Raw genomic sequence first — 22534 nt, forward strand, 5'->3', positions numbered from 1 at the left:
AATTTACAACTAATTTACAACTATCATGAGTAAGATGAGTAAGTGGGGCGTTGTTTAAGAGTCGTAATTTACAACTAACTACAAAAATTCCCGGATAAGTATCACGTGTCACTACAAACTCACACCAATTCTCCGCTACTTCCCGCGGTATATGAAGTGTTACCATGGTTACCGCGGTATATGAAGTGTTACCATGGTTACCGCGGTATATGAAGTGTTACCATGGTTACCGCGGTATATGAAACCTAATAATGAGAGTCACCTGATTGCTGAGATTAACTTTAGCTTTAGAGTGAGACGTGTTACCATGGTTACTGTGAGACGTGTTGTCCCACTGTAGACTGGAGAAACTGTTTCTGTCGCTCACATTATCACACCTGACACAAATATAACGTTACTTCTGCAACTACTGGATAGAGTGGGAGGAAGTGAGACATAAAGCAGAAGAGTGAGAGAAAGTGAAACAGAAAGCGAAAGAGTGAGATAAAGTGAAACAGAAAGCAAAAGAGGGAGTAAAACAGAAAGCGAAAGTACTAGTGAAATAGGAAGCGAAAGTACTAGTGAAATAAAGTGAAACAGAAAGCGAAAGTACTAGTGAGATAAAGTGAAACAGAAAGCGAAAGAGTGAGATAAAGTAAAACAGAAAGCGAAAGTACTAGTAAAACAGAAATAATAGTAACTCACCTTGAGCTATTGTTATCAGTGTTAGACAGGCAGTCCATAGATCCATTTCCTGCGATATCTGGATAAAGATTACTAAGTTAAACCAAATATTTTATGTAATTAACCTTAATCTGAGGTCTGTAAATATGATTCTGTACATGAAATAGAATACAAAATCTCCAATAAATCAGTATACCGTTTTTGCTTATCGACCTCACTCGGTTTTAAGGGCGCTAAAATTAACCTTTTCCTCCTAGATTTACTCACTGTTATTGGAATTGCTGGTAATACTAGCTGCTCTCAAATGGTCGTACAGTCCAGGATCAGTGCCCTGCTGTGCAGTGACCAGACCATGTGTTCGTGGTGCTACCATGGGAACCATCCCCTGGCTGTGAGCAGCTACCATGGGAACCATCCCCTGGCTGTGAGCAGCTGCCATGGGAACCATCCCCTGGCTGTGAGCAGCTGCCATGGGAACCATCCCCTGGCTGTGAGTAGCTGCCATGGGAACCATCCCCTGGCTGTGAGCAGCTGCCATGGGAACCATCCCCTGGCTGTGAGCAGCTGCCATGGGGTCCATTACTTGGTTCCGGGGCACTACCATAGGGTGTAAGGGGGAGATGGGACCGTTCATCAGCGGTCTGGAGTGACGGATCGAGTGACTGCCGTTTATCTTTATCATGACATTATCCATCATGGGTCCACTTCTGGGGAGATAAGGTTAATTTGCAGGTATTCCTCCCAGTGACCGGTGACGCTATTGTTCTAGACCTCGTTACCTAGTAACCACTGCAACCTAGTAACCACTGTAACCTAGTAAACACTGTAACCTAGTAACCACTGTAACCTAGTAGCTATTGTTCTAGACCTCTATTATAATGAGATCATACTTGAACGCCTGCTCAAATAGATATTCAGAGTCAAAATAGAAAGTGCAAGTTAAGTGAAAATAGAAAGTGAAAGTACAAAATAGAAAGTACAGAGTACAAGAAAAGAATGTAATAAAATTCCAACCTTCTTAAACTGAGCGTTTGAGCACGTTTAAAATCACTCCTTGTATTCTGTGAGTTGTAGTTCTCACTGAAAATAAGAGATTGTAACAAGCCAATTCAAAAGTCAAATAAAAGGGTAACTACTACTGCAAAGTAGAACGTTACGTGGGGGAGGGGGGGGGAGGGGGGGGGGGGGTACCAAACCATAAATCACTTATTCTGAGGGGGGGGGGGGGTACCAAACCTTAACTAACTTATTCTGAGAGGGGGGGGGGGGGTACCAAACCTTAACTAACTTATTCTGAGGGGGGGGGGGTACCAAACCTTAAATCACTTATTCTGAGGGGGGGGGTACCAAACCATAAATCACTTATTCTGAGGGGGGGGGGGGGTACCAAACCTTAACTAACTTATTCTGAGAGGGGGGGGGGGGTACCAAACCTTAACTAACTTATTCTGAGGGGGGGGGGTACCAAACCATAAATCACTTATTCTGAGGGGGGGGGGGGCCGGGGGGGTACCAAACCATAACTCACTTATTCTGAGGGGGGGGGTACCAAACCTTAACTAACTTATTCTGAGAGGGGGGGTACCAAACCTTAACTAACTTATTCTGAGAGGGGGGGGGGGGGGTACCAAACCTTAAATCACTTATTCTGAGGGGGGGGGGGGGGGGGGGGTACCAAACCATAACTCACTTATTCTGAGGGGGGGGGGGGTACCAAACCATAAATCACTTATTCTGAGGGGGGGGGGGGTACCAAACCATAACTCACTTATTCTGAGGGGGGGGGGGTACCAAACCTTAGCTAACTTATTCTGAGAGGAGGGGGGGGTACCAAACCTTAACTAACTTATTCTGAGAGGGGGGGGTACCAAACCTTAAATCACTTATTCTGAGGGGGGGGGGGGTACCAAACCATAAATCACTTATTCTGAGGGGGGGGGGGGTACCAAACCATAACTCACTTATTCTGAGGGGGGGGGGGTACCAAACCTTAGCTAACTTATTCTGAGAGGAGGGGGGGGGTACCAAACCTTAACTAACTTATTCTGAGAGGGGGGGGTACCAAACCTTAAATCACTTATTCTGAGGGGGGGGGGGGTACCAAACCATAACTCACTTATTCTGAGACTCTCTAATCTTCCTCTGGCCGATCTGAATAATCCCCTCGTCGTCCATATCCTGGTCTTCTATAATAACGGGAGTGTCTGGAGACAGATCAAATGAGTTGGGACGTTTGGGTCGACTTCCTGTTGGAGATAGTACCTGGGGAAGTAAGTTTATTAGTAAACGGGTTTATTCATCACAGGTTCTTTATATAGATGTATAATGTATAATGTTTTGTTTGTTTGTTTGTTTGGGGCTGGCTTTTACACCAGTCAATGTTTACTCAAAATATATAATAATTGTAATAATCAATATTAATCCCCGAAGGGCACGCAAATTACATGCCATCGAACTCATAGTTATTTCGTCTAGATTTTATCAGTTGATTCTGATGACCCTGATCTGCAAACACATTTAAAAGCTTAAACGTTTATATAAAATTCTTTACTTGATAATACTGTCGTAGGTGTTTTATCAGTATAGGTTTGCGCTAGTTGGCAGTGAAATATGGAATGTGCTGTCAGGATGGCACGATAAGTGATTTAGATGGGATATAATAGTGAAAGTTGAGCTGCATAATATGTTAGGTTGCTATTAACGGCTGTTCTAATGGTGTGCTAACCGTCTAGTTTTACTTATTCCTTAGGTTATTCTCGGTAGTTGATTTGTTGAGTGCCTGATCTTGCTGATTTACGTAGCCCGGGTAAATTATGTAACAGAAAAGTTGGCCATTCTTCATCGTTTCCTGAGCTTTGTAGTTCTATCATTACACGCTTTGCTGATTTCTTATAAATGCTTATTGAGAAAATGCTAGATGGGCAAGTTATGCGACTAATGTTGTGCTCGGTAATAGCTAATATTGGACCTTTATACAGAACACTAGCGCGTAGATCTGGTTGAGAGTACGTTGTTAGCCAGTCGATATTGTCGTCATAAGATGTGCCATACTTTGGTAAATCGGGAGGAAATAAGTCTTTTATCGACGACGGCAGAAGGCCAGGCATGTAATTTATCTTGTGCATCAGAGTCAGAGCATTTTTTATGATTACCCCGTGTACAGTTAATATTTCGTACTCTTTAAACGTAGCTTTAGTATGATCCGGAAGTTTACCATCTTTGTAATAGTAATTCACGTAACCCGGCATAACTGCTCGTATTCCTTGTTTTTGTTTAGTGAACAGTGAGTTAATATGAGATTTTGCAGCAAAACCCCAAACGAGCGAACAGAAATTTAAGTGAGATTGTACAAAACTTTGGAAGATCTGTAAGCGTGCTTTGATTGGTAATTTGCGTTTTATTTTGAACATAACACCTATAAACCGTGACATTTTTGTTTTGACAGCACGAATGTGGCTGGCCCAGTTTAGTTTGTCGTCGACGATAACTCCTAAAAATCTGGCCTCCGTTTTGCGTTCAATAGGAGTGTTGTCAATTCTTACCTGTAGAGACGATAGGTCTACCCGTCTTTTTGAAAATACCATATAGCAAGTCTTCTTCAAATTAAGAGCTAAGCCGTTTGAGTAAACCCATTTTATCAACACATCAGTGAGGTGGTCGATTTTGGATACAATTTCTTGTATATTTGATCCGGTGATAATTATATTTGCATCGTCTGCGTATAATATAAATTTAGCTAAGTTACTGATTCCTGGTAAGTCATTGATATATATAACGAAAAGCAGGGGGCCTAATATGCTACCTTGTGGAACACCGTATACCATAGATTCTAATGATGAATTGGAGCCGTTCAAGGAGACAAATTGACTGCGACCATTAAGGTATGACTCGAACCATTTCAAGGCAATGCCGCGAATACCGTAATGCTCAAGTTTCCTGAGTAATGTCGCGTGATCTAGGACGTCAAATGCCTTACTATAGTCTAAAAGTAATAGTAGTGTTATTTGGTTCTTATTTAGGGAATGCAGAATGGAGCTCTGAGCATTGAGAAGCGCATGCTCGCATGATCTTCCTGGTCGGAATCCGTATTGATTCTCGAATAGTGAGTTATTCTTGTCGAGAAATTCTAATACCCGCCTGTGCATGAGTTTTTCGTAAATTTTTGAGAACGAGCCCAAAAGCGAGATAGGTCTATAATTTGCTACGTCGAGTTTGGAACCTCCTTTGTGTATAGGTGTAACTTTTGCGGTTTTCAGAGCTTTAGGGAAAGTTCCCTCTGCAAAAGATGTGTTGACTACTGATGCAAAGGTACATACAAAATTTTGGCATGTGCTAGCTATTTTCAAAGGCTCAATTTTTGAATCGAGAGTTGCCTTATTTTTGAGGCCAATAATAATTCTATGTATCTCGATAGGTGTCGCAGGTTCAAGGTAGATAGACGTTGGACATGACCCGGTCAGATAGTCCTGGAACCCCCCAGGATCGAAGGTCTGTCGGGAACTGATCTGAGACTTGATGTTGGCTGCGATGCTGGAAAAGTAGCCATTAAACTTTTCAGCGACAGCCGAGTTAGTACTCAGGATCGTCCCGTCAGTATCCCTCAATCTAATCTGATCAGATCCCCGTCTTTTTCTGTTTAGCAGGCCGTTGATTATCTCCCATTGTTTTTTGGAACAGTCCTGATATTTTTCAAATTGTTTTTTGTAATACCGCTCCTTGGCAAGATTAACGTGTTTACTGCAAAATAATTTCATTTTATCGTATGCGGCTATGTTTTCATAAGTAGGCTCAGTGATATTCAGATGATATAAATGCTGTTTACGTGAGCAGGCCGTTTCGAGCCATGGAAGTATCCACGGCTTCGGATCAGACCGTTCATTTTCGCGACGACTACGATTGCTCTTAACGGGGTATGCAGTGTTGTAATGTGGTGGATTCGTGTAGTGTTTTTGAGTCTCATGATTTGATAGTTCTTTTATTCAAATTTCTGATTGTTTCTGAATAGACTCAGTGAAGACAAATTCTAATGGAAATAAATAGCTGAATAACGTATCGACATTTCTACGTCATACTCATATTCTGAAATAGTATTAATTCAATTATAACGATCAATATTCACATTAAAAATTTGACGACGAAATTTATTTCAAACAAAATATATAACTGTAAAATAGTTATCAACCGTAAATAGTTTTTAACGAAATACGGTCTCCATCTCTCTGATTTACAAGAACTACTAGAGACAACCCTAGGAAAGTCATATTTTGTCTACAACAATCAAGTCTACCTACAGCTTCTTGGATTGTTCATGGGAACCAACCCTGCACCTATACTAGCTACTGTCAAAATGTGGAAACTGGAAAAACTTTCAGTCTACGTAGACCTGAGGATAACACTGCCCACCTACAGCAGGTTTTACGACGATCTAAACGGAGCCACCACCAACAGACGAAAAGCTCAGCAACTGTGCAACCTCATCGAACAACAAGATCCTGACAAACTTATCAAACTAACTGTAGACTACCCTGACAATCAGAACGACTTTGTTCCCTTCCTCAACACGGAAATAAAGATCGACTCAGATGGAATAGTACATTCTAGACTCTACAGAAAACCACAGAAAAAGCCACTCACCCTCCACTACAACTCTCATCATACAACACGTACAAAGAATGCTACTGTTGAGAGTATGTACAACACCGCAGAGGCAGTCTCTAACAACAGAGAAAACGAGAAGTACTCAGAAAAGATGATAGATAAACTTCTCATCAACAACGGCTACACTGATAGAGTCTTAGAAACCATAAAGAACAAGAGAAAACGTAGAAAGAGAATTAATCAGAACGTACAGAACAAAGACCAAGACGGAGCGATTCTCAAACTACCCTATGTCAACGAAGCTACTAGTCGCAAATACAGAGATGCTGTCAGACATAGTGGACTCCCCATCAAAATTGTCGAGAAACCTGGACGGAAACTGAAGGATCTCCTTACAGACTCCAGACCCCTTGACAAGAAATCCTGTACAACATCAAACTGCAGAACATGCGCAGCTTTAACCGATGGAGAATGCACCACAACTAATACCGTCTACCACATCACTTGCGAAGTAGACAATTGTACCGAGAACTATGGTGGGGAAACATACAGACCGATCAAGTGCAGGTTCGACGAGCATTACCGTAGTGCGGCAAATCCAACAGCAAAATCTTACGAAGATAAGCCACTAGCAAAGCACTACAGGGAAAGTCACCCTCAGCACAAAGGCCCCCCAAAGCTTAAACTTCAAATCGTAGATAGAGGAACATCACTCATCAACAGAAAGATTAAAGAAGCCCGATTTTTAGTTGAAAATAAACCAACACTCAACGATAAAACAGAGTTGAACAATCTAACACAGTTTTTAGTTGAGTGACGTGTAAATAGTAATATTCTCGTTTAATTCTTTTATCTCTTTTAATCTTTTATCTCCTGTATAACGCCACGCTATTCGTTAATTTTCAGATGAGCCCAATTTTGTCAGTTTTATGTTCATATTTGCTCCGATTTCGTTAAAAACTATTTACGGTTGATAACTATTTTACAGTTATATATTTTGTTTGAAATAAATTTCGTCGTCAAATTTTTAATGTGAATATTGATCGTTATAATTGAATTAATACTATTTCAGAATATGAGTATGACGTAGAAATGTCGATACGTTATTCAGCTATTTATTTCCATTAGAATTTGTCTTCACTGAGTCTATTCAGAAACAATCAGAAATTTGAATAAAAGTGTTGTAATGTTTCATGTAGATTTCTGAGAATTTATCATACTGTTCATTTGCACAGCCTGATTCCCGCGCTTCCTCCCACGTCTCCCCTTCCAATAGCTCCTTGAAGATGGCATTGTTGGCTTCATTAATAGTACGTGTTTGACGATATTTTGTGGTATTGGTCCTATTCGAGTGTGTGGTGTGCTTTTGTGATACTGCACGTAGCTTTATAGTGGCTAGTGTTGCAAGATGATCAGAGATGTCGAGTGTTAGAACGTTACTACTTAATGTGTTTTCAATATTATTTGTGTAAACATGGTCAATAAGGGTGGCACTGTGGTCAGTGACTCGTGTTGGTTTGGAAACTGTTTGAGCAAAACCATATTTTGCCAGTGTATCAATGAGGTTCTGGCTTGAGGAATCGGTGTCATATTTGATAAGATCAATATTTGCATCGCCATGAAACATAACGTGTTTGCGTGAGTGTCTATCTAGTCTATTGAGTACGTGATCGAGTAAGCTAATGAAATTATTAGTATCTCTTGACGGTGATCTGTAGAAATTTACTATTACCTTCGTTTTGTTAAGACCTTTGCAGTTATGAATTTTGACTAGTTGAAACTCGCCACTCATATCTTCAGGATCCAGAGCTAAGTCAATACGTTCAATTTTCTCGAAATCGCACACGCGTTTATTTATATAAATTGCTAACCCACCTCCTCTCCCCGATTTCCTCAAAGGTGCTTGTATAACAGGTTCGTGAAAACCCTCGATCATGATATCATCAATACCATTAGGCAGCTTATCAATGTTACAGTTAGTTTCATTAAAGCATAATACATCGCATTTTGAGAAGGTGTGGATTTCTTCTCTGAGATATGTTATGTTTTTTGCTAGTGATCGTATATTTAATGAAAGTGCTTCTAACTCGTCCTTGGCGGAGTTTGTAACGTTTTTAGGTTCTTGATATTTGCACTTGGTTAGGATTTCGCTTATTTCATTCCAGTATTCGTTGTTTGTGTCACTGTTCTGATCTAAACTATTGCCAATGGAATTTATTAAGTGCGAGCGATCATATGGATTGAAACTAAGACGTGATGCGTTAAGGTGGTCGAACTTATCATAGAGATCGAATGTATCTACATTGTAACCAGGAATAATTGATTCGCAACATCTGATGCAACCTAAAGTTTCCTGGAAACATTTCTTGTGCACAGGGCCCTCGCACCATGCACAAGTACGCAGGTTAGACTTAGAGTAACACCAACCCGGACAGGCCGTGCATTTGATTTTTATTTTTGACTATTGCTGACTTCACCATTAGTGTTCATGAAGTTGATAAATAAAGCTGATAAAATTCCGTTATGATTTGGTTAGTCAAAAGAAAAATGTATATGATAAATGTATATTGCTATAATTATATATATGAAAGTCAGACCTGCTTCGCGAAAACTAACAGTTTTGTGTGCTAACAGATCCTGACTGATATTCTAACTAACTAATAATCTAAACTAATCCAAACTATCTATTTAAAAATAAAAATAAAAAAAAACAAAAACTAACTAACTAGCAAGCGAGTATGCTCGGAGAGCAAGTAACTTATACTGAAACTGTGATGAAACGTGTAGCTTAAACTTTAATGTAGCTTAACTTCAACTGTACGAAATTGACTTTTGCGAGGACAACGGAATGTGGATCAGTCAAAAGAGTAATACGGTGGAGTCATGTTTGTCTAGTAGTAAAGCAGAAGTTAGTCAAACGTCAAAAGTTAGGTGTATTGTCACTGAAATTTAATGATTTCTGTATTAGTACAATATAGTAAAATGTGCTATGGGCAATGTATTTTATTGTGTAGATAGTGTATCAAAATTTCGATTTTAAGTGTTTAAGTGTTTATTACCAATAATGTTACATAGGGGACTGTAATTACTGATTAGGATAACTGATAAGCTTTATTTTGATTACTGATAAGACGGGTTATAGTATGAAAGGTGTGAGTGTGTAACTTGTTAAGATACGACTTGTTTTAAGGTTTTAAATTTGCCGTGCTACGTTGACTTGGTTTGAAATATGTTTGCAGATCAGTCTTTTTGTTTAGTATTGGTATTGACAATAGTTTTATTTATTCAATTCTCATCCGAAACCGAAACCGAAACTGTTCATATAGTCATAGTATAAATCTAAAAATGGACGTCTTAGGGGTAATGATCCTTTACGAAACCCTAGGCTTATTAGAATAGAGTCTACCCAGCATGCAGTTACTATAGATTTCCCAGTGTTGTTTAGGTGAAGGCCGTCTCGTGCGAGGTGAGGCAGACCAAAATTCAGGTTGTCAAACAGGTGAAAATTGGCCGAACGTAGAGGAAAGTGGAGAAGCAGTTCGTTCAGGTTGTCAATTCTGTCGTTCAGCTCAAAATAGGGGTCTGCACTCAGGTTAAGAGGTGTGATAGCGTCAAAAATGAATTCCGTTCTGAATTTACTTGTGAAATGCTTTAGGTGGTTGTGCAAAGTCATGGGATCAGCTCGACCGTATCTGAGATCATTTACTCCGGCACTTATCAGGACTAGATCGGACTGTTCAATTAAGGCTTGGTGTTGAGCTAAATCTCTCAGATGGAATAAGTCTTCTCTGAATGTATAATGTATAATGTATAATGTATAATGTATAATGTATAATGTATAATGTATAATGTATAATGTATATTGTATAATGTATATTGTATAATGTATAATATATAATGTATATTGTATATTGTATATACAATATAACTTACCTCCTGACTGCCTTGACTTCTACGCTGAGTATCAGAACCAGTCAAACTGTCGAAGGAGCGATACAACACTGGCATTGACTTGGCACCGCATGGTCCGATTGTCGCTGAAACAGGAAGGCAACGTCAGATAAAATCAGCGCTATTTTAGTTTACTATATATATAGTATACTCGTAGGTATTGGTTGAGAATTTACGTGGCATAGAGATATTGGTCTGTCTGATTAATTCACGAAATCTGATTAAACAGTTAATTAGATATTCAGACAAAAGGACGAATGTCCAAATTAAGCTGTAAAATTCTGCAGACTGCAGAAGTGCAGATGGAACAGTCGATATAATTCACTGCCGCTTTATTATTAGTTTTAATTGATTCGGGAGATATTCCTGAACTGGTATATTGAGAGCTATAATATTATTATCACTTCGAGATGGCAGGGCCTACTCTCATGCTGTCTATTATAGGTGATGATTAATTCTGAAAAACTAGGGACAACTGGGGAATGATCCCAGAACCTCGACATTTCGCGTGTCTTGCTCTACCAATAGCTGTAATACTACTGCTATTCCTGTAACACTACTGGTAGTGGTAGCCACGTGATGCCCATATAAGGTAATACTACTGCTATTCTGAGTATTCCTGCTGGTTTAATAAAACACGCCTCCCCCGCTTGTGAGTACTGTGGAGGAGGCGTGATGTAATGCAAGGAGGAGAGACACGAGGACAAGTTACGTAATATTGCAAAGGCCGCCCTCAATAGCCGCCTCTGTAATATTGTTCGTCAGACCAACCCTAGTCTCGACATGTAGGAACTAACTTCACATTAGTGATCTGACCTTACTTGGCGTGCAACAGGCGTGGCTCACAGTGGATTATATCAAATTCCTAACACAAGGAGACGAACCTTTGCAGGAGCCGTTACCATTTCCATCTTTACAAAGAGAACATGCGTCATTAGAGCTAGCCAGACTCACTGAGTCTAGGATAGCAACACTTGTAAAACTGTCAGATGTAGCCGGGTCTGGTAACCATGGTAACACTTCTGGTAGTGACTGGGACCATCTTATCGCAATGTTTTTCAGCTCAATGTTCGCGTTCTTTTGTCTTAGAATAGCAACAGGTTCTAGATTGCTACTTGCTGACGATGTGTAACTGTGAACTGGTTGTTGCTCTAGCACGCGAACTGAACTTATAGGGGACTGAGTTACTAAAGTTTTGAGTAGAGGTGAAATGTGTGGTCTCTGGTAGCAGGGTTCGTCTGTTATACAGATTGTTTGTGTGTCAGTCGGTTTGTCCGCAGACGGTGAACCTTCTGTTGAGTGTCGCGGTCTCGGACTATTTAAGATGCTTTCTTCTGTCAATTGCAAGTTGTGTAGTCTGTCTGATAGTTCTGCGCATTGTTTCAGTAGAACTTGTAATTTCTCTGAAAAGGTAGAGTTCGTCACAAATTACGATATAACACAATAACGATATCGGGTAGTTTGGATTCCTGGCAGGGGACCAAAACAAACGCGCACGAAACGCGCGCTCCAAATACCGCGCCAATTCCGGCGCGAGAATCCCATAGTGTTGTGAGACCCCCGCGCGTGCGGTTAAGTGATCATCCACCGTGTCTACATTTGCACATGAAGGGGGCCGATTATAAGTCTAACAACAAAGCGGATAGTTACATCCCCTTAACTCCCTCAGCAATACACATGAACCAACAATGGAGTTCTATTTGGGGCTACACTAAACACCTGCCCACTTGACACTCAACAAATAAAACATTGTGAGATTGTTAGCGACATTTCGGCATAATTTGAGGACAATTTGCGATTGTCAGAAATTAATTACCAAGGACCTGAGTGATTTGATGCCGCTACGTAAATATAGCTGTACAATAGGCTGCTGTTACGTGTTAACTACATGTTAACTTTGAGCAACTGGAAACATATTAATAGGACCTACACTATACTACTGCACGTCTTACAGCAAATAGAAAAGTAGCATATAAATGTAACCTGATTTGTTGAACTCGCTTATTGGCCCTGTCTGTATAGGATATCTATCTGACATCTGTCTGTCTAGCGTCTTCTTACCTGAGCATACACATTATTATGAAATGTTTCATTTCTGTATTAGCTTATATTAGATTGTATATTAGCTAATATTAGCTTGTATATTAGCTTATACCTGAACACAGACGTTCAGGGAGTTTCAATACACAATTAAGGAAGATTCCAACCTCTTTGTTGATTATAATTATGCATCAGGATTTATTTGATTTGGCATCCATTCTGTGGATGCTTCTAAACGCAGCTTGTAAGCAGAAAAAACAAAGTTTGAATCGAAACGTTATAGCGTTAATCGTGTCTCGTAAGGTATCTAATATGATATCATGATATTATCCAGGTTCTATTTAGACAAATTCGGTAGTTTATAATACCCCAGAAATCAGTTTCCTTTCCCAATTCCCAAATATTTACTGTGAGTGGCAGTGGCGTATCATTTACTGAGAGTGAGTGACACAAACATCATCACATGTCATTATAAATATTTCTACAAAGATTTAAAAATTTAAATAACATTCTAAGTTCAAAGGCCCAGTAAAAATCTACCTAATTATACTTTCCACTACTATATAAGTTAATAAAACGTTTCTTAGCAACATGGGGATTAAACCTAAGATATTCATTATGCTTTTCTTTATTAATAACATAATCGGTTCCCTAAAATTTTCCTAAAACCTCATTTGAAACATTCCAAAAATAACAATCATTAACAAAACTTTTAAAAATCATATCTTTTTTAAATCCTTCAAATTTAACTTTAAAACTAAGAACTACTACTACTACTATGTCGGAACTGAGTCCGATATACTACGCCAGACCTGGGCCAAGGACAGTCTACAATCTCATACGGAGTAGCCAGAGCAGTAGCGAAGGCTCACATCAAGGATAGCGACCCCCAACACCACCTGGTCTCCCAGACTTACAAGGGATACAACAGAAAAAGAGCGGACAGTAAAATAGAGAGCAGGAAAGACGGAGCGCTGCTAGCACAACTCAGAGCCTTCACCTGTCCCACTACAAAAATAGGATCTACAAAGAGTGCAACTTGTCCCCGTGCGGAGAAGAAGAAGAAACAGTACCACACTGGATTCGGTGCCCTGCAACGATCAGGACGAGAGAAGAAATCTTCGGAAAATCTGACTTAAACTTGGACATACTAACCACCAACCCGATAGAAATCCTGGCGTTTGCTAAGAAGACCTTGCTTGAGGGACCCTTAGACGCCTAGCCCATCACCACCACCACCACCTCCATATATCCCTGTCCCGCATCAGGGTTCGCAGTTCCTCTTTAGAGTTTGTCCCAACTTCCTTCAGTAACATAGACAAGTAGCTTTGTCTTGGTCGGCCTTGCTGTGCTCTACCATGCATAGGTTCCCATAACACTAAGTCACTGGCAAGTGGCAAGTAGCTCAGGATGCCTGATGCTATGTCCCACAATATTTTTATGCAGTGGCGTAGTTACCAGCGTAGTTACCAGCAGTGGCGAAGTTACCAGTAGTTACCAGTAGTTACCAGCAGTTCTATATTGGTAAGATTGAGGCAAGTGTCAGAACTACCAGACTAAAACTACCTCGTACAACACTACCAAATCATCACGTGTCTCTTATCCTAGCCTTCCCATTGGTTCACCCCAGAAATACTGCTCTGTGATTGGCTGGTTTTTACCCCACCCTCTGTTGTCATGACAATAGGTAAGGAAATGACACGACTGAAATAATCCTCTCTCTTCCTTAATTAATTAAAGAGACCAATGCAGTGACTGTTAAATACAATAGCACACAAATACAGATAACAGTGAGGAACATATCAGCTTCCACCTAGGATCACGTGTCCACCTCTGGTCACGTGTACACTTGTTGTGTCTGCCTCTAGGAAACCTAGCTAAGCAACCTCTAGCTACTGTAACTTGATTCCTAACTCATTCTAAGAGACTTTCATCACGACTACTGATAGTTGTAATTAATACTTGACATACTGCTATTGTAAATACTGTGGTTAGAGACTCAAAAACCTAGTTCTACATTGAACCGATCAGTAACTAAAGTAAAGAGCTTCAGTTTGTCCGACTATAATAGTCTAAAATATAACATCTAAAGGTACATAATATTATTATGTCTGTATTCTGTAATATTATAAAAACCAATTTGCCCACGCGAAGTTAGAGATACAGGTCCAGCAAGCATTACTCTTTAATCTGTTACTATACACCGCAGTCACGAGACTGTACAGTATACACTACTACTACTACAGCGTGTGAGTAGTGTTTAATCTACTCTAGCTCCTAGTAGCTTGTGGTGGGAGCTACATAAAATCCGTGTATAATATACATTGTATATATTAGTATTTTATAAACGTGATTAGCAAAGTAATATTTTGGGCATTGCACGTGGTGGTATTGGAGCGTGACGGGTATATTGCACGTGGTGGTATTGGAGCGTGGCGGGTATATTGCACGTGTGGTATTGGAGCGTGACGGGTATATTACACGTTGTGGTATTGGAGCGTGACGGGTATATTGCACGTGGTGGTATTAAAGTGTGACGGGTATATTGCACGTGGTGGTATTGGAGTGTGACGGGTATATTGCACGTGGTGGTATTGGAGCGTGACGGGTATATTGCACGTGGTGGTATTGGAGTGTGACGGGTATATTGCACGTGGTGGTATTGGAGCGTGACGGGTATATTGCACGTGTGGTATTGGAGCGTGACGGGTATATTACACGTTGTGGTATTGGAGTGACGGGTATATTGCACGTGGTGGTATTGGAGCGTGACGGGTATATTGCACGTGGTGGTATTGGAGCGTGACTGGTATATTGCACGTGGTGGTATTGGAGCGTGACGGGTATATTGCACGTGGTGGTACTGGAGCGTGACGGGTATATTGCACGTGATGGTATTGGAGCGTGACGGGTATATTGCACGTGATGGTATTGGAGCGTGACGGGTATATTGCACGTGTGGTATTGGAGCGTGACGGGTATATTGCACGTGGTGGTATTGGAGCGTGACGGGTATATTGCACGTGGTGGTATTGGAGCGTGACGGGTATATTGCACGTGGTGGTATTGGAGCGTGACGGGTATATTGCACGTGGTGGTACTGGAGCGTGACGGGTATATCTTTGAACTGTAATAAGATCCTTAAGTGTACCCTTTTAAGGTACCACTTAACATCAATGGCGTGTCGAGTAACTCTGGCAAGATTACAGGTATTTCAGTTATATCATCATTCCCAGGAAATTCTGACGTAGTGTTAGGACAGTTCCAGCCCTTGTTAGTTTTTCTGGTAACGCCTGGTAACGCCTGGTAACTATGTACATAATGGGTTACTGGATTAACACAGTTAAATTAATGGTTTGGTTTGAGATACAGCTAATTGTTAAGATATCTTTATTTATTGTCCCTCCATTTGCCATACTTTTTACTATTTCTACCTTCCCATCCCCCAACAGCCCAGTAAAGGGAGAGACACAAGTACACAAGTACACAAGTACACAAGTACACAAGTACACAAGTACACAAGTACACAAGTACACAAGTACACAAGTACACAAGTACACAAGTACACAAGTACACAAGTACACAAGTACACAAGTACACAAGTACACAAGTACACAAGTACACAAGTACACAAGTACACAAGTACACAAGTACACAAGTACACAAGTACACAAGTACACAAGTACACTATAAACTATATACACAAATACACTATACACAAGTACACTATACACAAGTACACTATACACTATACACAAGTACACAAGTACACAAGTACACAAGTACACTATACACAAGTACACAAGTACACTATACACTATACACAAGTACACAAGTACACTATACACTATACACAAGTACACTATACACTAAACATGTACTCACCAGCTCTGATAGATTTCAGGTTGACAGGTTTTAGTTTAGAGTTGGGGTCCAGTTTACTGATCTGGTGTAGAACACTCATTGTACACACTACATCTCCTATCACAATACCTGGTGTACATTATACATTAGTATACATTGTACATTATATAATATAAATCTATATATATATACTATAATATAGTATATATATAGCATATAGTATAATATACAAAGATTTATCAGGGTCCCCGCGCAATATTGCGCTGAATTCCTACAATTTAGAAATGTAGAGCTCTTAATTCCGATTCGGCAGCTAATTTTAAATACTAACACTAGGAAATAATAATAAACTACTAATGTTACATAACAGTAACATAAAGTAACATAAAGTAACAACAAAGCTAATAATAGGAGACTATTGAAATTTACTGATATTGTCTGGTACGAGCTACTCAGTGATGGTAACTAGAAAATGAGTAATATTCTGGAATATTAATGCAGTAAATAGATTAGCCTCATGTGATTGACTGTATCCCCAGTTTCAGCTGTAAATACAGATAAAGATTAACTTACTATGGTACCATCAATTCACTATATTATAATATAGCTTGAATAGAAAAACTATTGATATAATAAAACACAAAAGTATTGGATTTAAACATAACTGACAAGAAATTACACAATAACAGTTGACGACACTCTGCGCTCAAATACTTGTTTTACACACTTAACTACAGTATACAGTATACACTGTGTCCTGTGTGGGGGATTAGTTTACCAGCTACTTGGTAATCAGATCAAACTTAAACTAGTCAACTTACTTATGTAAGTTTTTACTGATGTAACAGACAAACGACGATGGTATTTACTTTTATTCTTATTATAGATTAAGTTTCCGTTATATATAACATTCTAACAATAGTAGTAGTAGTAGTAGTAGAAACATGGTTAATAACGTCTGACTATCACTAGAGAAAAGCAAAAGCTACGGTTTAAAAAAGTACTACGAATATATGAGCTGAAGTAGACACAATATGCAGAGTTAACCAGAAACTAGATAGCAAGCAGAGCTACTGTTACTGCTGAAGTAGACACGTGATGCAGAGTTTACCAGAAAGTTTACCAGAAAACAATAAAAGGACGCGCTCTTCTTCTCAGTCTCATACTAAGTCAACACCCCATCATGAGAACAAGGATTTTTTAGAGATTCGATCCCTTCTGACGAACTTCCAGACCACTTTTCAGAAAGAGATCGAAAACATAAAATCCAGTATTGTGACTCAGGAGAACAGAATTGCCTCGCTCTTCCCCAGTGCCAACCAGCACATCATCAGGCAGTTCGTCCCTCACGGTCCTCCAAGCCAGAACATCATGTTCCAACATCCTGCTCCCCAGTTCCAACCGCAGAGTCGTTTTCCTCCTCCCCAAGCGAACTGGTCGAACATTCTAGCATCTGGCTGCTAAACATTCAATCATTTAACCCTAGCGCCCATAGCACCTCCAGATGGAAAGCCTCTTACCTTGAAGACGAATTAAGAAAGGAACAAGCCAAGAACCACACCGTTCCATTAATCGCCTTGACAGAGACATGGCTTAAGTCTTACATTGAGGATGCTCAACTTGAAATTCCGGGTTACTCTCTGTTCAGAAGTGATAGAGAAGCTAGGGTTGGAGGTGGAGTTTTACTTTATACACATGATGAACTCCCCATAACTAACGTCCAGACATATGATGATAGATACTGTCAGGCTTTGATGTGTACCAGCGAATCTGAAAAGTCAATCATTTGTGTTGCAAATATCGAGCTCTCTTATCTTTTGTAAATTTGCAATAAGTTCAGTTTGCTGCTACCGCGTATATAGTTTACCTTTGCGTGTGTACTTGTACATTACTATACAAGTACACTATGGGGGATGACCCAACTTTGACCCGATCCCAGGAGTTGATTAAGGAGTTCAACTATGATCAACAGGAAGATGTGGAAGGCTGTGTTGCACGCTGGTCCATTCAGTTAGAAAAAGACCTGCATATGGACTACCGTGACATTGACTACGAAAGTCGTGAAAAGATCAAGACTAAGGATAAACAGACTCTGTCTGGCTGGATTGTGGATGCAGTGGACCTTGTTCGTCGGCAGAGTAGTCAGATGTATCTCTTGAAGGAGATCATCGAGTGCTTCAAGACGGAAGCACTAGCAGACAAAGAAAAGGTGATCAGACTGCAGGGCCAGCTGCTGATGCAGAAGGACGAACAACTACAGTTGCTTAAGACGTCTGTTGAGGAGACAGTCCAAACAACGGTGGAGTCAGGGATTCAGAACTATAGTGCAGCTGTTCAAAAGAACAGTGCAAGTGGTACGGTCTGCAACAGTAAAATCCTGAAGAAGGTGATGAAGAGTGTGGCTGCAGAGGAGGACAGGAGCAAGAACCTGATCGTGTTTGGGCTGAAAGAAGAGGAGGAAGAACAGCTTCCAGCGCTAGTTACCGCAGTTTTGGAGGATATCGGGGAGAAAGCTCACTTTGAAGCGACTAGAGTCGGTTGGAAGAGGCCAGGTAGTACGGCTATCCGACCAGTCAAGATCACCGTCCCAAGCTCAACAGCGGTTCATCAGATTCTGATGAAAACAGGGAGACTGAGGGAGACGCACAAAGATGTATGGATATGTCCAGACAGATCCAGCGAAGAACGAGCAACAAGGAAGCATCTGGTCACTGACCTGAAGAAGAAGAGGGCGGAACAGACTCATCTCGACCACTACATCCGGTACGGGAAGGTATGTAGCCGTGATAAGAAGTCATCATGAGTTACACTCTCGGACACTGATCAGTATATGAAGGAGTGATGATTATTTTAAGAATTTTCAGACGTTATCTGTATTTAAGGGACAACTACATATTTTTAATATTTTATTATTTGATTGTTTCACACTTTTCATATTTCATAATTTTATTACTAGGTGGAGGTGATGTTATTGAGACTTTGGGCGGCCATAAAACTCCTGTTTTGAAAGTTGTCCTCTGTACTTGTTTCACTGACCCACGCTTTATAGCATTTATACATTTCGGCCCATTTTATATGTTTGTTCGACTTGCTGTACATTTGTATATTTGCTATTTTGTAAAAGTTTCAAATCAAATCAAATCGAGTGTCCAGTTCCCAGTTTTAAATCATGTTTGGACTTCATTGACCAGTACATTGCCAGTGGCGATGGCGAATACCGGCTATCACTTCTTGGAGACTTTAATATTCCCCTCATTGGCTGGTCCACTAATTCTATCTTACCCGGTGGTTCCTCATGTTCAACTTACAGTGCAGCTCTTTTACTTGACTTCATGTCTGAGAATCTATGTACTCAACATGTGCTGGAACCCACCCGACTCAGAAATGTATTAGATCTGTACATTTCAAACTCAGAGGATCTAGTTTCTCACGTCTCTATTTCGGACACTCCACTATCAGATCACAGACGTGTAGAGATATTTCTGTCTTACAATCCTTGTTCTCCTACTCATTCAGATCCTCCGGATTTCATTGATTCTTCGTTTAGAAGCTTAGACTTTAATAAAGCAGATTTTTCATCGATCAATGACATGCTCTCATCTGTTGACTGGGCTCAACTCATCAACCTTTGCGACAAAGAGGATTTTCCAGAGCTATTCACTCTTATTACTCTACAAATCTGCCAGATTGGCTGTCCGAAGAAGATCCCTCCCAAAACCCAAACTCGCTCATCTGTGCGCATCCCCTCTCGCAGAAAACGAAAGCTTCAAACCCAGCTAGAGGCTGCAAAAATTAATCCCCATAGCCCTCCAACACAGATTGAATCTTTGAACCGGAAACTTGCTCTCGCTCATATGGATATTCGTGATGCCATCAACCAGGATCTCCTGTACCGTGAACAGCAAGCCGTAAGCAAGGTAAAAGAAAATCCCAAGTATTTCTATAGTTACGCTAAGAAATTTTCGAAGAAGAAAAGCAACATCAGCATGCTTTTTGATGGAAACGGTGCCATCAAATCAAATCCAAAAGATATTGCCAACCTTTTGCAGAATCAGTTCTTGTCAGTATTCAGTGATCCTTCGAAAACTCGGATCGACTCTGCTTCTTTCAGTCCCCCTCCAATCAAGCATCCTTTTACTGACGATATGCTGAATTTCTCCGTGGACGACATCATTAAGGCCATTGAAGACATCAAACCTAATGCTGCATCAGGTCCTGACGAAATTCCAGTCACCCTTCTCAAGAACTGCAAGAAAGCCCTAGCAGAACCAATGCACATCATCTGGTCCCGCTCTTTAGTTACTGGGGAGGTCCCTAGTTTCTATAAGTTCTCACACGTATTTCCTCTCCACAAGAAGGATAGTCGAGCCAAACCAGCTAACTACCGACCTATATCACTCACCTCTCATGTGGTTAAAGTATACGAGAGGGTGATAAGAAAAAAGCTGGTAAACTATTTGGAGATCAATAACCTCATCTGTAGTAAGCAGCACGGATTTAGATCTGGCCGGAGTTGCCTTACTCAACTTCTCCACCATTTTGATGACGTTTTGGATTCTCTGAGCAACAATTCAGATTTTGATTCAATATACCTCGACTATGCCAAGGCTTTCGATAAAGTCGATCACAAACTCCTACTGAGAAAGCTCCAACTCTATGGAATCCATCCTAAAATCATAAAGTGGATAGAATCTTTCCTCTCAGACCGGAAACAAGCAGTTGTTGTTGACGGTCATCTGTCCATCCTTGCACTGATAATCAGCGGAGTTCCACAAGGTACGGTTTTGGGGCCGATCCTTTTCTTGATTTTTATCAATGATATCGAACATTGTATCATGCACTCTATAATTCGATGTTTTGCTGATGACACTCGCATATCCATTGCTATCAAATCGGAGCATGACGTCAAGCTCCTCCAAGAAGATCTGCAAAATGTCATTGACTGGTCTGAAAGAAATAATATGGCCCTTCACAAAGACAAATTTGAGTACATGTGTCATAAATTCAACCACCAATATGTACTATCTGAACTTCCATTTGTGGTTGAACACTATCAATACTCAGTTTCCAAAGACACTATACTTGAGCCAATACATCAGCTCAGGGATTTAGGCGTCATAGTGTCAAGTGATCTCTCTTGGTCCCCTCACATACGAGCCATTGCAGATAAAGCTCGCCAAAAAGCATCATGGGTTCTCAGTGTATTTCACACACGATCTCACTCCATCATGCTGACGCTATACAAATCAATGGTTCGAAGTCTGATTGAATATTGCTGTCCATTATGGCATCCCTCAAAAATCAGCGATATCCAAGAACTGGAGAGTGTACAGAAAGCATTCACCGCCAGAATATCAGGAATGCGCGATCTCCACTACTGGGATCGCCTGGTCTATCTATCTCTGATGTCTCTTCAACGAAGGCGGGAGCGATTCATCATTCTCCATATGTGGAAAATCCTCCACGGAAAGACCAGCAATGATCTGAACGTTCTATTTGTTTCACGCCCAAGGCTTGGAAACCTTGCAGTAATTCCATCAAAACGTAGAACCAGTTCAACAGCAAACCTCACCTTGTTTGACAACTCATTTGCAGTTCAGGGACCTAAATTGTGGAATGCAATCCCCTACCATCTGAATGTCATTCAAGATCTAGAGCACTTCAAAGATAAGCTCACAAAGTTCATGTTGTCTCTCCCTGATAAGCCGCCGATCAGGGGATATACTCCTCCAAATACGAACTCTCTGCTGTGCTGGCGCAACGAGCGAGACTCTACTTCGCTATGGGGTGGTCAGAAGATGTGATGGCCCCGTCAAGTCTTGACGAAACTCAACATAGGTCACATAGGTAGGTAACTAGATAGCAAGCAGAACTGCTGTTACTGGTTTTTAAACTGAGGTGCTACTACTACTACTACTACATGTGCGTAACACGTGATGCCCAAATAAGGATATAGCTATAACTGCAGTAATATGTTTATGTAGCGGTTAGTGGGGGGTACATGTCAGGTAGTGTTACTGCTCTATCTATCACTGTAAATAAGCGCAACAATACAAATGAAAAAGAATTAAAGTCACTATCACAGCATAGGATAACGTGAAGACAAATTTAAATGTATCCAATAAATAACTAAACTGAAAGCTGAGTAGATGAAACGATAGATGTGTCCTAAAACCAGGCAGTGAACTACAGAAATGAAAACTAAAAGATATTATACAGTCTATAATGAACTCAGAACTAACTAAAAGATATTATACAGTCTATAATGAACTCAGAACTAACTAAAATATATTACAGTCTATAGCGAAATAAAGTAAAATAAAATCTACAGTGAACTATATTCTAACAGTGATAATAGAAACTATGATATAACAGTCTATCAATAGACCACGAAACTACAAAGAAACCACACAAGCTC

At 40.3% G+C, this 22534-nt stretch overlaps 1 protein-coding gene across 1 annotated transcript in view; it reads right to left on the reverse strand.

The window, feature by feature from the left end:
- Positions 1-262: 262 nt before the first annotated feature.
- Positions 263-22534, reverse strand: part of LOC134825694 (uncharacterized) — a gene marked incomplete at its 3' end in the record, with an annotated part of 46202 nt that continues 23930 nt past the window's right edge. The window contains exons 5-12 of the mRNA XM_063837900.1: positions 16138-16245; positions 12196-12273; positions 10195-10298; positions 2780-2925; positions 1678-1743; positions 931-1370; positions 685-742; positions 263-377 (exon numbers count right to left, since the gene is read on the reverse strand). Of these exons, the coding sequence (XP_063693970.1) occupies positions 263-377; positions 685-742; positions 931-1370; positions 1678-1743; positions 2780-2925; positions 10195-10298; positions 12196-12273; positions 16138-16245 (1115 nt within the window). The remainder of the gene's footprint in view (positions 378-684; positions 743-930; positions 1371-1677; positions 1744-2779; positions 2926-10194; positions 10299-12195; positions 12274-16137; positions 16246-22534) is intronic.

This window comes from Bolinopsis microptera, unplaced genomic scaffold (genome assembly GCF_026151205.1).
Source record: "Bolinopsis microptera isolate Bmic1 unplaced genomic scaffold, MBARI_Bmic_1.0 sca15, whole genome shotgun sequence".
In the NCBI taxonomy this organism is placed as follows: Eukaryota; Metazoa; Ctenophora; class Tentaculata; order Lobata; family Bolinopsidae; genus Bolinopsis; species Bolinopsis microptera.